The 20,439-nt window shown below is 35.8% G+C and overlaps 1 protein-coding gene across 21 annotated transcripts in view; it reads left to right on the top strand.

Annotated features, from left to right (window-relative positions):
• The window catches only part of WDPCP (WD repeat containing planar cell polarity effector), a 418,073-nt gene that overhangs the window by 265,718 nt on the left and 131,916 nt on the right, over nucleotides 1-20,439 (top strand). For 2 of the 21 annotated variants that reach the window (XM_082358095.1, XM_082358105.1), the window contains one exon: nucleotides 8,723-18,748. The exons of 17 other annotated variants lie outside the window; for them this stretch is intronic. In XM_082358095.1, coding sequence (XP_082214221.1) covers nucleotides 8,723-8,799 — 77 coding nt within the window. In that variant the 3' untranslated portion in view covers nucleotides 8,800-18,748. Of the gene's footprint in view, nucleotides 1-444; nucleotides 480-8,660; nucleotides 18,749-20,439 lie in introns of those variants that run through there. 2 more of the 21 variants (XM_082358106.1, XM_082358101.1) reach the window with 2 other exon arrangements.

Below are 20,439 nucleotides of genomic sequence, written 5' to 3' on the forward strand. Positions count from 1 at the left end.
TCAAAATTTTGTTTTTTTAATTATATTTAATTTTTATTTTATATTGGAGTATAGTTGATTTACAATGTTGTGTTAGTTTCAGGTGTACAGGAAAGTGATTCAATTATAAACATACATATATCCATTCTTTTTCAAATTCTTTTCCCATATAGGTTATTACAGAATATTGAGTAGAGTCCCCTGTGCTATACAGTACATCCTTGTTGATTACATATTTTATATATAGTGGTGTATATATTAACCCCAAATGCACAAGGTTTCTGTGTATTAATTTTGTATCCTGAAACTTTACCGAATTTATTGATGAGCTCTAGTAGTTTTCTGGTAACATATTAGGACTTTCTATGTGTACTATCATGTTATCTGCAAAGAGTGGCAGTCTTATTCTTCTTTTCCAATTTGGATTCCTTTTGTTTCTTTTTCTTCTCTGATTGCTGTGTCTAGGACTTCCAAAACTATGTTGAATAAAAGTGGTCAGAGTGGATATCTTTGTCTTGTTCCTGTTTCGGTTTTTCACCATGGAGAATGATGTTAGCTGTGGGTTTTTCATATATGGCTTTTTTTATGTTGAGGTAAGTTCCCTCTATGCCCACTTTCCGGAGAGTTTTTATCATAAATCGTTGTTGAATTTTATCAAAAGCTTTTTCTGCATACGGATTTTATTCTTCAATTTGTTAATGTGGTGTATCATATTTATTGATTTACAGATATTGAAGAATCCTTGCATCCCTGGGATAAATCCCACTTGATCATGGTGTATGATCCTTTTAATGTATTCAGTTAGGATTTCGTTTGTTAGTATTTTGTTGAGGATTTTTGCATCTATGTTCATCAGTGATATTGGCCTGTAATTTTCTTTTTTTGTGGTATCTTTGGTTTCAGTATCAGGGTGGCAGTGGCCTCATAGAATGAGTTTGGGAGTGTTCCTTCCTCTGCAATGTTAACTCTTCTCTGAATGTTTGATAGAATTTGCCTGAGAAGCCATCTGATCCTGGACTTTTGTTTGTTGGAAGTTTTTAAATCACAGTTTCAATTTCAGTACTTGTAATTGGTTTGTTCATATTTTCTATTTCCTCTTGGTTCAGTCTTGGAAGATTGTACCTTTCTAAGAATTTGTCCATTTCTTCTAGGTTGTCCATTTTGTTGATGTATAGTTGCTTGTAGTCTCTTATGGTCCTTTGTATTTCTGTGGTGTCTGTTGTAACTTCTTTTTCATTTCTGATTTTATTGATTTGAGCCCTCCCTTTTTTTCTTCATGAGTCAATTTTGTTTATCTCTTCGAAGAACCAGCTTTTTAGTTTCATTGATCTTTTCTATTGTTTTTTTCTTCTCTATTTCATTTATTTCTGCTCTGATCTTTAATGATTTCTTTCCTTCTACTAACTTTGTGTTTTGTTTGTTCTTCTTTCTCTAGTTACTTTAGGTGTAAGGTTAGGTTATTTATTGGGGATTTTTCTTCTTTCCTGATGTAAGATTGTATTGCTATAAACTTCCCTCTTAGAACTGTTTTTGCTGCATCCCATAGTTTTAGATTGTCATGTTTTCATTGTCATTTGTCTCTAGGTATTTTTTAGTTTCCTCTTTGATTTATTCAGTGATCTATTGGTTGTTTAGTAACATATTGTTTGACCTCCATGTGCTTGTGTTGTTTTCTTTTTTGCTTGTAGTTGATTTCTAATCACATAGTGCTGTGGTTGGAAAAGATGCTTGATGTGATTTCAATTTACTTAAATTTACCGAGGCTCACTTTGTGGCTCAGCATGTGATCTATCCTGGAGAATGTTCCATTTGCACTTAAGAAGAATGTGTATTCTGTTGCTTTTGGATGGAATGTTCTATAAATATCAATTAAGTCCATCTGATCTAATATGTTCCCTGTTGATTTTTCTGTCTGGAAGAGCTGTCCATTGATGTCAGTGGGTGTTAAAGTACTCTACTATTATTGTGTTACTGTTGATTTCTCCTTTCATGGCTGTTAGCATTTGCCTTATATATTGAGGTGCTCCTATTTTGGGTGCATATATATTTACAATTGTTATATTTGCTTCTTGTATTGATCTCTTGATCATTTTGTAGTGTCCTTCCTTGTCCCTTGTAACAGTCTTTATTTTAAAGTCTATTTTGTCTGATATGAGTATTGCTACTCCTGATTTCTTTTGATTTACATTTGCATGGAGTATCTTTTTCCATCCCCTCACTTTCAATCTGTATGTGTCCCTAGATCTGAAGTGGGTCTCTTTTAGACAGCATATATACGGGTCTTGTTTTTGTATCCATTCAGCAAGCCTGTGTCTCTTGGTTGGAGCATTTGATCCATTTATATTTTAGGTAATTATCCATATGTATGTTCTTATTGCCATTTTGTTAATTTTGGATTTGTTTTTGTAGGTCTTTTTTCTTTGCTTCCTCTTTTGTTCTCTTCTCTTGGGATTTGATGACTATTTCTAGTATTGTGTTTGGACTGCTTTTTCTTTTTTGTGTTTGTATCTGTTGTAGATTTTTGGTGTGCAGTTCCCATGAAGTTTTGATACAGCAGTCTACATATATACAAGATTATTTCAAGTTGCTGCTCTCTTAATTTCAAAGGCATTTCCAATATCCTGCATTTGTACTGTCCTCTTCTCACGATTGCTGGTTTTGATATCATATTTGTGTGTGGAGTCTTTCCTACCTTTAGCTTTCCCATTCGTAATTTTCTTGTTTCTGATTGTGGCCTTTTCTTTTCCACCTAGAGAAGTTCCTTTAGCATTTGTTGTAAGGCTGGTTTGGTGATGCTGAATTCTCTTAGCTTTTGCTTGTCTATGAAGCTTTTAATTTCTGTCAAATCTGAATGAAAGCCTCACTGGGTAAAGTATTCTCGGTTGTAGGTTTTTCCTTTTCATCACTTTAAATATATGGTGCCACTCCCTTCTGGCCTACTGAGTTCCCACTGAAAAATCAGCTGATATCCTAATGGGGATTCCGTTGTATGTTGTTTGTTGCTTCTGCCTTGTTGCTTTTAATATTTTCTCTTTGTCTTTAATATTTTTTAGTTTGATTAATATGTCTTAGAATGTTCCTCCTTGAGTTTATCTTGCCTGGGACTCTGCACTTCCTGGACTTGAGTGAGTCTTTCCTTTCCCATGTTAGGGGAGTTTTCAGCTGTAAGCTCTTCAAATATTTTCTCAGGCCCTTCCTCTCTGTCTTCTCCTTCTGGGACGCCTGTAATGCAAATGTTGGTGTGTTTAATGTTATCCCAGAGGTCTCTGAGACTGTCCTCATCTTTTTTTTCATTCCTTTTTCTTTATTCTGTTCTGCAGCAGTGATTTCCACCACTCTGTCTTCCAACTCACTTATTCGTTTTTCTGCCTCGTTTATTCTGCTGTTGATTCCCTGTAGTATATTTTTCATTTCGGTTATTATATTGTTCATCTCTGTTTGTTAAGTCTTCTAGCTCTTTGTTAAACATATCTTGTATCTTCTTGGTTTGTACCTCCATTCTTTTTCCGAGATCTTGGATCATGTTTACTATTATTACTCGGAATTCTTTTTCAGGTAGACTGCCTATCTCCACTTCACTTAATTGTTCTTCTGGGATTTTATCTAGTTCCTTTGTCTGGACCATAGACATTTGTCTGGACAATGTCTCTGTCGTTTCATTTTGTCTAACTTTCTGTGTTTGTGGTTTCCTTTCCACTGGCTGCAGAGTTGTAGTTCCTATTGCTTCTGGTGTTTGCCTCCTGTTGGGTGAGGTTGGTTCAGGGGCTTGTGCAGGCTTCCTAGTGGGAGGGACCGATGCCTGCCCACTGGTAGGTGGAGCTGGGTCTTGTCCCTCTGGTGGTCATGGTCATGTCAAGGGGTGTGTTTAGAGGTGGCTGTGAGCTCAGTACAACTTAGGCAGCCTGTCTGCTGATGGGTGGGGCTGTGTTCCCACCCTGCTGGTTGTTTGGCCTGAGGTGTCCCAGCACCGGAGCTGCAGGCTGTTGGGTGGGGCCAGGTCTTGGTGCCAAAATGGCGACCTCCAGGAGCGCTCACACCCATCAGTATTTCCTGGGACCTCCGTCACCAGTGTTCTTGCCCCCACAGTGAGCCACAGCTGACCCCTGCTTCCCCAGGACACTCTCCAAGACCTGCAGGTGAGTTTAGCCCTGGCTCCTGCTTTGTGTGGGTCCCAGTGCATGTGAAACCTTGTGTGCGCCTTCCAAGAGTGGAGTCTCTGTTTCCCCCAGTCCTGCGGAGCTCCTGCATTCAAGGCCCGCTGGCCTTCAAAGCCAAATGCTCTAGCCTAAATGGGGATGTGGCTCAGAACTCACTCCTGTGGGAGAACCTCTGTGATATATTTTCCAGTTTGTGGGTCGCCCACTCGGTGGGTATGGGATTTGATTATATCATGAAAGTGCCCCTCCTACCATCTGGTTGTGGTTTCTTCTTTGTCTTTGGATGTAAAATATCTTTTTTGGTAGGTTCCAATCTTTTTTGTCGGTGGTTGTTTAGCAGTTAGTTGTGATTTTGGTGTTTTCATGAGGGGGTGAGCTCAACTTCTTCTACTTTGCCATCTTGTCCACAATCAAGGGGCTGCTTTTAGTTTGGATGCTTTATGCCTCTTTCCTCAGCATGTGCTGGCTGTTATCCCCTTGAAATAGGGGTGTACAGGTGTGGCGGCCTGTGCATGCTCCCAGGATGGCAGGTACAGCAACCTGCACCTGTGCCCACATCTCTTAGTGGAGGCGGCTGCCTGCGCACTCCCACAACAGCAGGAGCAGTGATTGGCACCTGTTCTCATGTCTCTTGGTGGTGGCAGCTCACACACTCCCAGGACAGTGAGGGCAGTGACTAGCGTCTTCTTGTGGGTCTCATAGCAGCAGCAGCGGTCCATGCACTCATGGGACAGTGGGGGTAGTGATTGGCACCTACTTGCAGGACTCTTAGTGGTGGCAGCAGCATATGCCCATCTCTGGAACCCAGGATGGCACTGATGGCTCGCACCCACCCCCAGAGCTCATGTAGATGGTGTCCTGTTGCCTGAGAGTGCACACAGAGAAAGAGGCTCCTATGGAGGTCCCACTCCCACCCCTCTCCCTCGCACCCCCAATGGAGCCTTGCCTCTGTGGCGGGCCCTAGCTTCTTCTGAATGTACCCTTAGTTGCCACACTCCAGCCTCTTCAGGCTGTGTCCATACAGCCAACTGTGGTCCTCTCCCAGGTCTGAGCTCCAAAGCCTGAGCTTCAGCACCCAGCCCCTGCCTGCACCAATGGTTGAGCGTCTGAGGCTGAGGAGCACAGGGTGGCAGTACCAACCATTTCTGCATGTCATTCTTCATTTTGCCTACTGCAGACTGGTTGCTGCGCTCTCCTCTGAGGCTCCAAAGCCACTCCTCCATCCAGGCTGATCTCCCCACCAGTGAGGGGACTTTCCAGGGTGCAGCAACCTGTCCTCCTTCACAGCTCCATCCCTGGGGCACAGGTCCTGTCCCGATTCCTTTCGCTCTTTTTCTTTTTTCTTTTGTCCTACCCAGTTACGTGGAGGTTTTCTTGCCCTTTTGGAAGTTTGAGGTCTTCTGCCAGCGTTCAGTAGATGTTCTGTACAAATCATTCCACTTGTAGATGTATTTTTTATGTATTTGTCGGAGGCAGTAAGCTCCACTTCCTGCTCCTCTGCCATCTTGATCCCCCCCTTAAAACAATTTTGAACAAAAAATGGTAAGACATTTAATGAAATAAAGTATGACCCATAAACAGTAAAAAAAAAAAAAAAAAAAAAAAAAAAAGCAATCAGTAGAAACAAACTCTGAGGAAGCCCAGATGTTGGACTTAATAAACAGAGACTAAATTGAATCCATAGCACTTGGTATAGACCTTTGCACAATAAGTAACTCAATAAGTATTTGTTGAATGAATGAATACAGGAGTGCATGAGGAAAGAGTTATAATACAAAATTAAAATGGAAAAAAAAGGAAAAGTAGAAAATTTAAGAAGTCAGTGAGCAGACGGTTTTTCAGGGGAAAAAAGCCTTTTAAGCATAGATAATTTGTATATCCCTGTACCAATCCACACTGTCTTTCGTCACAAAATTTGTGTAAGAAATACCTAATAGATATCTTTCCCTGCCTTGTTTTTCTTCAAAATTTCCTTAGCTGTTCATGTGCTATGTTCTGCCATATGAGCTTCACTGAGAATTACCTTGTCAAGTTTCATGAAAACTTCACAGGTATTTTAAGTGAAATTGCATTAAGCTAACATTGTCATCCTTACAGTATTGAATATTCCTGTCATGAATGTGGCATACTCTCCTTTTATCAGGTCTTTGGCTGTCTTTAATGATGTTCATTAATTTCTCATAATTGTCCTGCACATCTTTTATTTATATTTATTCCTATGACCTTATTTTCTGTTGATATTATGTTTCTTTTTTATTGATTTTCAACTTTAATGAGATATAATTGACATACAACATTGTGTAAATTAAGATGCACAATGTGTTTTTGATACACTTATATATTGCAATATGATTACCACCATAGTGTTGGCTAACACCTCCATCACATCAGATAATTACCATTTCTTTTTTGGTGTGAGAATAAACTCTACTCTCTTAGTGATTTTTAATAAAGCAATACAGTACTGTTAACTATAATCACAATGTTGTGCGTTAGGTACCCAGAACTTATTCATCTTATAACTGGAAATGTGTACCTTTTGACCAACATCTCCCCAATTCCCTTACCCCTCAGCCCCTGGTAACCACCATTGTATTCTATTTCTACAAGATCAGCTTTTTAAGATCCACATATAAGTGGTATTAAGTACTATCTGTCTTCCTCTGTCTCACTTATTTCATTTAACATAATGCTTTCAAGGTCCATCCAAATGCCACAAATGGCAGGATTTCCTTCTCCTCATGGTTGAAGAATATTCCATTGTATGTAGTTTTATATACACACACAGCCTCTTCTTTATCCACTCATCCGTTGAGGGACATTTAGGTTGTTTCTGTGTCTTGGTTATTGTGAACAATGCTGCAGTAAACAAGGGAGTGCAGATATCTTTTCAATATCCATTTAATTGCCTTTGTATATATACCCAGATGTGGAATTTCTGGATTGTATGGTAGTCCTATTTGTAATTTTTTGAGGAACTTCCATACTGTTTTCCATATTGCCTGTACCAGTGTACATTCTCACCAACAGTGCACAAGGGTTCTCGTTTCTCCATGTCATCACCAACACTTATTATCTCTTCTCTTTTTGATGATAGCCATTCTAAAAAGTGCAAGATGGTAACTCATTGTGGGTTTGATTTGCATTTTCCCTGGTTAAAAGTAGTGTTGAGCACCTTTTCGTGAACATGTTGGCCATTTGTATGTCTCTCTAGGAAAAATGCCTATTCAGGTCTTCTGCCGATATTTTCAATTGTTTTTACTGTTTCTTTTGCTGCACAGAAGCTTTTAAGTTTGATGTAGTTCCACTTATTTATCTTTGTCGCTCGTGCTTTTGCTGTCATTTCAAAAATAATGATTGCCAAGACCAGTGTCACAGAGCTTTTTCCCTATGTTTTCTTCTAGGAGCTTTATGTTTGCAGTTCTTATGTTTAAGTCTAATCCATTTTGAGTCAATTTTTGTGAGTGGTGTAAGATAAGGGTGCAATTTCACTTCTCTGCATGCAGTTATCCAGTTTTCCCACTAACATTTATTGAAGAGACTATCCTTTCCCTGTTGAGTATTCTTGACTCCCTTGTCAGATATTAGCTGATGTATCTATCTATTCTATTCCATTGATCTACATGTCTATTTTTATGCCAGTACCATATTGTTTTGATTACTATAGCTTTATAGTATAGTTTGAAATCAGGAAGTGTGCTGCCTCCAGCTTTGTTCTTTGTCAGGATTTGTCTATTCAAGGATTTTTGTGGTTCCACACAAATTTAAGGATTGTTTTTCCTATTTCTGTGAAAAATACCATTGGAACTTTTTATAGGGGTTGCATTGAATCTGTAGATAGCTTGGGGTAGTATGGTCATTTTAACAGTATTAATTCTTCTAATCCATGAAGATGGGCTATCTTTCCATTTGTGTCATTTTCAATTTCTTTCATCAAAGTCTTATAGTTTTCAGTGTATAGATCTTTAATATCTGTGGTTAAATTTATTCTCATTTTTTATGCAGTTGTAAATGGGACTGCTTTCTTAATTTCTCTTTCTCATAATTCATTACTAGTATATAGAAACTCAGCTGATTTGTGTTTATTGATTTTGTATTCTCTAACTTTACTGAATTATTTTATTAGTTCCAACATTTTTTTTGGTGGCCTCTTTAGTTTAGTTTCTCCATATAATATCATGTCATCTGCAAAATGAGCCAGTTTTACTTCTTCCTTTCTGAATTTAATGCCTTTTATTTCTTTTTCTTGCCTGATTGCTCTAGCTAGGACCTCCAATACAATGTTGAATCAAACTTGCCAGGGTAAAATGAGCTTCATTGGTAGTGTGCTAGTGGTGGTATAATGCCACCACAATGTTAAGTATGTAACAGTCAAGGCTGCTGTAGCCAGAGACCACAATGATTTAAGAAAGAATTTTATTGGGAGGTGGTAAGGACTGGTAAGGCATCCTGGTATCAGATTACTAGGCTCCTTCTATCATGTTGTTTTGTTATATCTAGGGTATTTTTTCTGTATCTTTGAAGATTTACAGTCCTGCCTTCAAGAAAGAGGAAAAAGAAGGAAGGCACACTCTTTTCTCATTTAGGTACAACCCAGGAGTTGTTACACATCACTTCTACTCGTATCCCATTGGACAGATCCTGGTCACGAAGCTACACCTAACTGTAAGAAAATCTGGGAACTGTCTTAATTGAGGTGAGCATACACCCAGCAAAACACCTATAACTAAAAGCAATCACCACTTAGGGAGAAAGCTACAAGTTCATCTGTTACAATGAATTTTGAAGAATAGTATTTAGAAGAAGAAAATAAGCAAAATGGGGGGGACAACTTCCTCTATATAATCCTCATATGCACAGAAATGGTAATAATTTTAAAACCCTATTCAAAAATAATTCCCAGCTGCAAGTAATGTGGCTGTCTGAATATTAAGAAATTCTTCCAAGTGCATTATATTTCCAAATACACTTATATATGATCTTTCAGATACTATGCTATAAAAGGCTGTAGCTTTGTAAGTTGCCATCTCCTTTTTAAATATATTTTAAAACTGATATGAAAGATTATTTGTGCATAGTGATGAACTTTAGAGCATACAATATTAAAAATATAGTATAAAGATTACTCATTATATTGGGGACTTCCCTGGCTGTCCAGTGGTTAAGACTCCACGCTTCCACTGCAGGGGGCGCAGGTTCGATCCCTGGTCAGGGAACTAAGATCCTGCATGCTGCACAGTGTGGCAAAAAAAAAAAAAAAAATTACTCATTATATTCACCCAGAGATAACTGATAATATTAGTCGCTTATTTCTTTTTCTTATGCATATATTTAACAAAACTCAAGTCATTTATTTATCTTCCTTTTTGTTACCCAGTGGTATATTGTGCCTACATTCCCATGTCATTAAACACCATTCAAAAGCCTGAACTTTTTTGTAAGTTATATTCTTCCTAAATGCCTTATTGGTTTTACTATAAAATCATGGTACCATTGTAAAAGTGTATAAAATTATACCTATAGATGATAAAAGCATGAAAGTTAAGACTCTCTTATACTTAAAATCTCATTAATATAAAATTATTCTAAAATTAAGCTACAAAAAGTTTTTAATTCTACAAAAATTTGAAGTTGTGGTTAACTGTTTACCTACATTGTGGTTTAGAAGCTATATTACTTGTTTGACTTAGGAGATATATTCATGCCAACCTACTTTTGGCTCTACTTTACCTATCTTATATTAATTGTGTCATGATGTCAGTTTTGACCTATACCTTCCCACCTCTAGGCATCTTTGCCAAAAGACATAACCCTAAACCCTTCATAATTATAAGTACATCAAAGACTAACTGCTTTGCTTAGCTGCAGAGATCTATACAAGACTGTATCACTTGTATAACTTAAAAGAGACTTAAAGTTTTCAGTAAAATTCCTAAGAATGCATGATTATCCAACCTTTGTTACTTTCTGTAGTGACATAATGTTGTCAATCACAGAATGTGACATATTAAATAATATCAATTCTTAATTACCTTACATATAGATTTTCTCTAAATTAGGTATTGATTTTCAGGTCAAACCTTTCTATCATTTAAATATTTAACATGCTTTTGAATTCTGAAATACTAAATCACAATATCATGAAACAAGGTGTCATCTTTTCAGGACTCACCTAGTCATAAATTGACAGTAACTTAGCAAAAGATAACAATAATCTTTTCCTATGGAGAAAGGTGCAAACATTAAACTCTTTGGGCTTTCCCCTACTTTTTCTCCTTTTCAGAAAGGAGTCAATGTCTCAAACCTTCTTCTCTGACTTACTTATTAGTTAGACTAGTAAACTGTGCTGATATAGGACAGAATTATTCCCAATTAAATTTTCTGCAAGTAAATAATGAAGAATTTTCCCTGAGGATTGGTATGTTATATTAAGAGTAGCTAATGAAACCATGAAGATAAGAATAAATGGAATAGGTGCTAACTTGGCTAGTATGGAGTACAGCAAAAAAATCTTGTATCAATAATCCCAAAATGTGGATAGACAAATAGATTCACGCAGTACGATGCTACAAACTTTAAGATTACTAAGGTGGCAGTCAGGAAAGCTGAGTTCTAGTTTTGGTTAAACTAGTCAAGACTAACCATCTGACATCTTAAGTCACTTTTTGGGGTCTCAGTTTGCTCAAGTGTAAAATAAGATATAACTAGAAGAGTCTAAGTCTTTTCAGCACTAAAATTCTATGTATATGATGACAAATGATTAGACAGAACCCAAATTAAAACACTACAAAATTCTAGACAACATACAACTCTGTGAAAAAAAAATCATTTATGCATATCCACCTAATAGTACAAACCCATACTGAAAAAATAAGTTTGAATATTCTCTTAGAAGGTGAACTGCTTTATTCAAAAACACTTTTGGGGACTTCCCTGGCAGTGCAGTGGTTGAGACTTCGCCTTCCAGTGCAAGGGGTGTGAGTTTGATCCCTGGTCAGGGAGCTAAGATCCCACATGCCTCATGGCCAAAAAACCAAAACATAAAACAGAAGCAGTATTGTAACAAATTCAATAAAGACTTTAAAAGTGGTCCACATCAAAAAAAAATTAAAAAAAAAATACTTTTGAATTAAATCCTCTTAAATACTGCCTTTAAAAGACTTACTTTATGCTGAAATTTACTCTAGCATGAGACATAACATCAGGGTGTCCAAAGGAGCTAATACAGAAACTGAGTAACTTCTAAATAAACAGAATGATTTCACATATATTCGCTAACAAAAGTCATAAAATTATTGAACTTTAGAGCTGAATTTGGACCTCTTAACAGATATTTTACATGTATTAAATTCTCTTCATAATGTGTCAGAATTTATATCAATTCTTCCTATATTCTTACCATGTCCCCAAGATGTCTCTTTTCACAAAAGAAAGTATTTGTTATACAGTTGGTATATAAGGTTTATGAGTTAAAATCATGCATCTGCCTTATCAAAATTAAGTAGTATGTTTACCTGTTTTTAACCATTTTTATAGTTCACAAAATGGCTTCATGTAACCATAAATCTATATTCTCAATGGGAGTAAAGGAAGAGTCAGGGTTTTTCTAGTGACTTACATCCCTTAGGCTTAAAGAAAATAAAATGCCCTTCATTCCCAGGTCTAATCATCCTACAGTTTGCCATGGGGTAGAACTCAGTTTATAGCCGATCTACTTCAGCCCCCACAACAGACATACATACCTACAAAACTTTCAAGAAATACAGATGTCAGTAACTCATCAAGTATTCCAGTGATGCACTAGGGCTGGCTCCTGTGGCCTTCCAAGTGCCAATAAAGGGTATCTCTTCCCAATTCTAAGTTCAGGGACATCATGTTGGTAGCTCAAAACTGGCCATGGTAGGAATAATTTACACCACAGAAATCAAGAAACTGGTTGATTTGGGGACTTTTGTTTGGATTTGGTTTTTGAAGAGCTGGTTGTTAGTCATTTAATGGCACGTAACTGAGGTAATCCCAGGTTATGGTTCCTGAAGCCAAGTGTCCACTATCAAAGAAAAGACCTATAACTGTTCCTGATTCTACAACTCCTGGAACTGAATTTTTAACATTCATATATCCTTCTCCAGATGTATATAAGAGGGAGTAGGGTCCATATCATACATAATTTATTGCTTGTCTTTGAACCTATATAGCAGTGTTGTCCAATAGAAATACAATGCAAGCCACATACATAACCTTAAATTTTCTACTATATGTTAAAAGTACATCTCAAATTAGATGTTAAATTTTCATCAGAAATACTTTATCTGTATTTAGATTTCATAAAATTTTCAGTTGAAGAAGTAATTTCATGTACCCAAGTTGGTCCATACATTCTTAAAAGTTTTACAATTACTAAACTGAGTATCAGTTTTTAAATTTAACATTTTTTAAATAAATTAAAAAAATTTTTCCTTAGTCTTACTAGCCATGTTTGGAGAGTTCAATAGCCACACATAGTAGTAGTTACCATATTGGACAGCAGCTGTACAGCATCAGCACCTCAGGGGTTTTCCAGAAGCTTGAGCCTTATGCTGTGCTAGCTTGATGAGTGGAATCAAATGGATTATTTCAGTTTTCAGTGCCTCAGTTTTCTGAGACAATAATAATCTTAGAGGAATAATCAATCAATAATTATAACTATTTAATAATAGACATTCTAATGATTGCAATAATCAGGAAATCACTCACATGATATAGCAGCTGCCACTTGTGGCATGTCAGCTTATTTAAAAACCAACTCATCAAGCAGTAGCTCATTTTGAAGAAGAGCTCAACCTTATTAGATGTTAGTAGCTATAAATGCTAAGCATTTATAGAGTGTTTTTCACCTTTAAAGGGCTTTACCAGTTGTAATTAATCTTATAACATAATAATGTATCATTCCTGTTAGTGAATTCCTGAGGTCAAAGAAGGCCTTTCTGCATAACAAAAACCTTCTATCTACTTGTCATATACTCTATATACTACAATGTATATAAATTAAAGTGTTAATACCTCATTCTTGAGAGTTGAACAAGACAAAATATTCACTTTAAGTAACTTCTGATCCTGAGTACAATAAACTAATCTCAACAGAGAAAAATGGTGCTTCTATTATAATGTTCATCACTTTTGTATTGTCTGTGAAACTAACAAGAGTCAAGCACAGCTTTCTTGATTATATAAAAAAGATTTTTAAATCCCATTTTTATGGTACTTAACTTCTAAACTGCCATCAGAAGTATAGTAACACCATCCATTTTTTATGGGCCTTCCCGTTTTCTAAGTGCTTACCTGCATCATTTTATTATCTCAGCAACCCTAAAAGATAAACAGGACAGATGTTATGCCCATTTTTTGGATGAAATTCAGAAAGGCTGAGTGCCTTGTTTACATAATTACATACTCATCAGTGCAACAGCTGGAGCCCGAATTCAGGTCTTATGATTTTAGCCACCATTTATCAAGTGCATACTATAAACTGGAGAATATGTTGAACACCATGCATTATCTCATTAAATGGTCACAGCAATCTTTTAGATGAAGAAAGTATGCTGCAGAAAGATTGTTACATATAAGTCCTTTTTTCTCAAAGCATGTGTTCGTAACTTCTCTACTGTGCTGAATCTAGAAATGGACTATTATCAGGGTAGGAGAATAAAGGAACCAATCTTCATCAAAAATAAAAATTACTATATACTAACACATTATTTACCCAGCATAGTGCTAAGCTCTGCAATTATTGTCATGTTTCACATTTATAACAACCAACCATAAGAGTTAAGTATTAGTTTTCCCGTTTATAAGTAAGGACAGAGACTCAAAGTGACAGAAGCAGAATTTAAAACCATTCCTATTTGCCTCCTAATCTCACACTCCGAACCACTCTGCCATTCTGCTTTTTTATTTCAAGTCCACTGTAATTTCCCATATTCCTTACTGCCTAATGTTACTTTTTACTTATTTTTTGAGTTGTTTTGCTTTTTGTGGGATTTCTTTTTTGGGGTTTTTTTTGGCATTAAAAAAAAGATAGGTTTTCTTTGTCATCTTTGTTTACCATATTATCCTAACAGTGCCAAACGCGAGCAGGTACACCATTTTCATAGCATAATGCAGGAAAGTAGCTTTGAGCAGTGTGTCATACAATCTCTAGAACAACTTTGAGCAGTGAGCTGGAAGATTATAGTACTACTGTGGAACTGAATTTCTTTACCTTAGCCTTTGAGCTGAACAGTTCATTCACCTATTCAGTGGTAAACTTCAGCAATTTCTTCAAAGTTAAAGGAAATTGACTTGTTCGTTCAGTAGGTATTTTGATTTAAAGATGTATTTATAATAACAAAGTATGAGATAGAGGCATTATTACAGTAAATTTGCTTATAATGTAGCTAAATAATTTACATTAGTGGAGACCATTAAGTGTGGGTGAAGAGTGACTGCTTCAGTCAGAAAAATTCTTTTTTTCTACATTACCTGAAATTCTTACAAACTTCTCATTTCATGTTGCCTTAGTAATCAGAAGTAAAAGTGTTTAGATCTTCATAACACTTTTTCATAACAAATGGCATGTTAACCTAAGCACTGTAAATACTTTGGGGCAAATTTGTTAAAATTCAATTAGTTCTTTTTTCTTTATTTTCTAAATTCCATAATTAGATAGTTACCGTGTTCCTGGTCAGACTGCCTCTAAGAAGGAAGTAAAACAAGTTTGTGCACATACATTCATATGCAGGGTCAAAGGTGAAGACAAAATGTGAAAGAGAAACATGTTGTTTCTAGTAAAACTCTTTCCGTATCTAGAATTAGGTGTACTCATAAATGTATGCACTATAATAATGTGTAGAGATGACTGTTTCATTATTTTTTTTATAAAATTTATAGTTTTTTCAAGCTAATAGTCTAGATATTTGGAATGCATTCATTTAAGCAGAAGAGATAGCTGGCAAATGTTTTATGTCAGGTGGTATGCATGTTAAGTTTATAACCTTTCTTCTCTTTATTCAATGTAAGTTAACTTGATGTGACAGGGTGTGATATATCACAGAGATGACTCAGGTCAGGAATTTCAAGAAATCTTAAAAACAATACCTTTTAAAAGGACTTAAATAAATAGTACTTAAAGATCTGTAGAGTATATAGTCTTTTTTTTTTTTTTTTTTTTTTTTACCCTGTTATCTATCAAAGAATTGAGTTCAACTGCTTAAACGTTTAGGAAAGTCTTTTACTCAGAAAAAAGTAAATATCTGCCAATTAGGGTAGGGGAGAAATCTCTAGGTTCCTTTACCGTTAGAGTGCCTACCAGCAGATACATCTGTTTATTTAGAATTTATACATCTATTTGTTGACCAAAAAATTCAATGATAAATTTATATTTCCATCACCTGCTTTTCCTTTTTTTCTGAAGCCTTTGCAGTTATATAGCTATCATTACAAACTCCTGTCCCAAAGCATGGGGTTTCAACGAAGAATATGGTTAGATCACAAGATTTGCTTCTAAAGGGCTGAATTTTGGTTCTATCATAGGAAAACAAGTGTGTACTTCAGTAAGTGGTAAAGTATGACATACATTTGGAGGAATGTACATACTGTAAGTTTTCAGCTCAGTAAACATACCCATATAACCAGCATCCAGATAATGGAAATGAACTTCATCAGCACTCTAAAAAGGCTCCCTTGTCCCAACTTCTCACGCCTCCAAAGGATAAACATTTCTGACTTCTAGTAGTACAAGTCAGTCTTACTTGATCTTGTAAGAGAATCATCTGTCCTTCTCTGGAAATAGGTTCACTCATAAATATATGTACTTTAGTAATGTACGGAGATGACTAGTAGGGTCTTTTTTGGGCAGGGCTGGGGTCTGACTTATTTCACGTAACATTACTTTTGTGAAATGCACCCATATTATTATGTATATTATTCCACTGTATATAGCAATATATAACAAAATGTAATCATTTTGTCACTGATGGATATTTCAGTTGTTTCCAGTTTGGGCTTTTATAAATGTTCTTCTAAATATCCTTTGTGAATATACCTATCCATTTCCGCATACATTCAACTTTAGTAGATACCTCCAAAGATTTCTTCAGTAGCTGAAACAATTTACATTTTTGTTATCAGTACATGAGAACTACAGTTTAGCCTCATCTTTGCCAACAGTTGTTATCCCCTGCCACCATTTTACTCATTCTGAAGGGTGGATAGTGGTATTACATTATAGATTTAATTTGTATTTCCCTGATGACTCAGGAAATTGAGCATCCAGTTACATGTTTATCAGAAATTTGAGTATGTTTTGTGAAGTGCCTGTCAAGACTTCTGATCATTATTCCATTGCATTATCATTCTTTTTTCTTATGATTTTTCAGGAGTCCTTTATATAATCCTGACATTACTGCAAATATTTTCTACCACTCTTGGGTTCCCTTTTTTGCTTTTTTAATATTGTATTTTGATGAGCAGAAGTTTTTAGTAGTAATGTGCTACATTTCCCATTTTTTTCCATTATGTTGATTACATTTTGTGCCCTGTTTAAAAAAGTTTGTAGAGATATGTTATGTTATAAAGAGATATCTTCTATTTTCTTTAAGATCTTTGTCTTACGTTTTTTTTAAGTCTTTATTGAATTTGTTACAATATTGCTTCTGTTTTATGTTTTGGTTTTTTGGCTGCAAGGCATGTAGGATCTTAGCTCTCTGACCAGGGATCAAACCCACACCTCCTGCATTGAAAGGCAAGTCTTAACCACTGGACCACCAGGGAAGTCCCTGTCTTAACTTTTATATTTAGATCTATAATCCATATAGAATTGGTTTTTGTATACACTGTTGGGCAGGGTTTTAAAAATGTGTGTTTTAACCAAATGGATATCCACAAGAACCAGCAGCACTTATTTTCATCCTTTCTCTATTGCACTGCAGTGGCACCTTTGTTGTAAATCAGGTAACTACACTATATCTATTATCATTGTTTCAATTACTATAGATTTGTAAAAGGTCTGGGTTTCTAGTTACGTAAGTCTTCTAGCTTTGTTTTTGTTCAGAATTGCCTTGACTATTCTTAGTCCTTTGCACTTTCATTTCCATTTTATAAACAACTGTCAATTTACACAAAAAATATTGTTAGGACTTTAATTGGGTTTGCATTGAATCTATAATCAGCTTATGAAGAACTGACATCTTGAGAACATTGAGTCTTCCACATGCTATATGTCTTTCCACTTATTTAATTACTTTTTCCCAATATTTCATAATTTTCAATGCAGAGGTTCTTAAATTTATTTCTAAATATTTAGGATATTTATGCTATTGTTAATGGCATATTTTGTTTCACTTTCTGTATGCTTTTTTTTAATATAAGCATAAAATAAGTCTTAGTATATTTGTCTCATATGCACTGATTTAAAAAAAAAGGAGACTGAGCAGATACATAGAGCATCGAGAGGGAAATAAAGGGCGGCTCAGGAGGTTACTTGAGAGAGACTATGTTCCTTGAAACCAACAATCAAAACTAATAACCAATTTATAGTGGTCCTTGTCTAGTAGTGGCCCATACCTGAACCACCTGTGAATTGGTTTCTGTTGTCTATCTGATCTCTGGTTTTTCATTGGTATGATCTTCTCTCTTGGCTTTGCCAGTTATTTTTATTGAATTCTAATTCTTGATTTCAAAAAATTATAGAGTCATCCATAATGTTATATTCCTCTTTCCTTTTCCTCTGCTAGGTAGAAAGAATGATGGATGACAACCTTAATCCAATCAGAGACTGTGCTAAATTAATGCTGGGTTGTAATTTTGATAAAATTCAGTCTACCTCCAGCTTTCCTCTATATCTATAATGTGTGTGTGTACATACATATACAAAGACATATATAATAATGTTATATGTATTCTGTATTACATAATTCATGTGTCACTAAAATGGAACAGATAAATATTTTAAAATTTTGTACAGATTTTTATTTCTTCTTAGATGGGATACTGGTGTGCTGCACACTCTTCCACCCTACCTGAAAGCAAAATTTACTTTTTTTTTTTGTTTACATATTTTTTTATTGAAGTATAGCTGGATTTACATTGTTGTGTTAATTACTGCTGTAGAGCAAAGTGATTCAGTTATACCTATATATACATTCTTTTTTTTAATATTCTTTTCCATTATGGTTTATCATACGATATATTTTTTTACATCTTAATTGGAGTATAATTGCTTTACAATGTTTTGTTAGTTTCTGCCGTATAAGTGAATCAGCTACATGTATACATATGTCCCCATACCCCCTCCCTCTTAAGCATCTCTCCCACTGTCCCTATCGCACCCCTCTAGGTGGTCACAAAACACCTAGCTGATATACCTGTGCTATGCAGCTGATTCCCACTAGCTATCTATTTTACATTTGGTAGTGTATATATGTTAATGCTACTCTCTCACTTTGTCCCAGCTTACCCTTCTCCCTCCCCGTGTCCTCAAGTCCATTCTCTATCTCTGTGTCTTTATTCCTGTCCTGCCCCTAGGTTCACGAGAACCATTTTTTTTAGATTTAGATAACGCATATAGCGTTAGCATACAGTATTTGTTTTTCTCTTTCTGACTTCACTCCTAGGTCCATCCACCTCACTACAAATAACTCAATTTCGTTTCATTTTATGGTAATATTCCATTGTATATATGTGCCACATCTCCTTTATCCATTCATCTGTCGATGGACATTTAGGTTGCTACCATGTCCTGGCTATTGTAAATAGTGCTGCAATGAACATTGGGGTACATGTGTCCTTCTAAACTGTGGTTTTCTCAGGGTATATGCCCAGTAGTGGGATTGATGGGTTGTATGGTAGTTCTATTTATAGTTTTTTAAGGAACCTCCATACTGTTCTCCATAGTGGCTGTATCGATTTACATTCCCACTAACAGTGCAAGAGGGTTCCCTTTTTTCCACACCCTCTCCAGCATTTACTGTTTGTAGATTTTTTGATGATGGCCATTCTGACTGGTGTGAGGTGATAGATACCTCATTGTAGTTTTGATTTGCATTTCTCTAATGATTAGTGAGGTTGAGTATTCTTTCATGTGTTTGTTGGCAATCTGTATATCTTCTTTGGAAAAATGGCTATTTAGGTCTTCTGCCCATTTTTGGATTGGATTGTTTGTTTTTTTTGATATTGAGCTGCATGAGCTGCTTGTAAATTTTGGAGATTAATCCTTTGTCAGTTGCTTCATTTGCAAATATTTTCTCCCATTCTGAGTATTGTCTTTTCATCTTGTTTATGGTTTCCTTTGCTGTGCAAAAGTTTTTAAGTTTCATTAGGTCCCATTTGTTTCTTTCTGTTTTTATTTCCATTACTCTAGGAGGTAGGTCAAAAAGGATCTTGCTGTGCTTTGTGTCATAGAGTGTTCTGCCTATGTTTTCCTCGAACAGTATTATAGTGTCTGGCCTTACGTTTAGGTCTTTAATCCATTTTGAGTTTATTTTTCTGTATGGTGTTAGGAAGTGTTCTAATTTCATTCTTTTCCATGTAGCTGTCCAGTATTCCCAGCACCATTTATTGAAGAGACTGTCTTTCTTCCCTTGTGTAGTCTTGCCTCCTCTGTCATAGATTAATTGGCCGTAGGTTTGTGGGTTTATCTCTGGGCTTTCTATCCTGTTCCATTGATCTATATTTCTGCTTTTGTTCCAGTACCATACTGTCTTGATTACTGTAGCTTTGTAGTGTAGTCTGAAGTCAGGGAGGCTTATTCTTCCAGCTCTGTTTCTCTTTCTCAAGATTGCTTTTGCTATTCGGGATCTTTTGTGTTTCCATACAAATTGTAAAATTTTTTGTTCTAGTTCCTTGAAAAATGCCATTGGTAGTTTGATAGGGATTGCAATGAATCTGTAGATTGCTTTGGGTAGTATAATCATTTTCACAATGTTGATTCTCCCAATCCAAGAACATGGTATAATCTCTCCATCTGTTTGTATAGTCTTTGATTTCTTTCATCAGTGTCTTATAGTTTTCTGCATACAGGTCTTTTGTCTCAAGTAGGTTTATTCCTAGGTATTTGATTCTTTTTGTTGCAATGGTAAATGGGAGTGTTTTCTTAATTTCTCTTTTGATTTTTCATTGTTAGTGTATAGGAATGCAAGAGATTTCTGTGCATTAATTTTGTATCCTGCTACTTTACCAAATTCATTGATGAGCTCTAGTAGTTTCTGGTAACATATTTAGGATTCTCTATGTATAGTATCATGTCATCTGCAAACTGACAGTTTTACTTCTTTTCTGATTTGGATTCCTT

This window comes from Balaenoptera borealis (genome assembly GCF_965194805.1).
Source record: "Balaenoptera borealis genome assembly, chromosome: 15".
Lineage (NCBI taxonomy): Eukaryota > Metazoa > Chordata > Mammalia > Artiodactyla > Balaenopteridae > Balaenoptera > Balaenoptera borealis.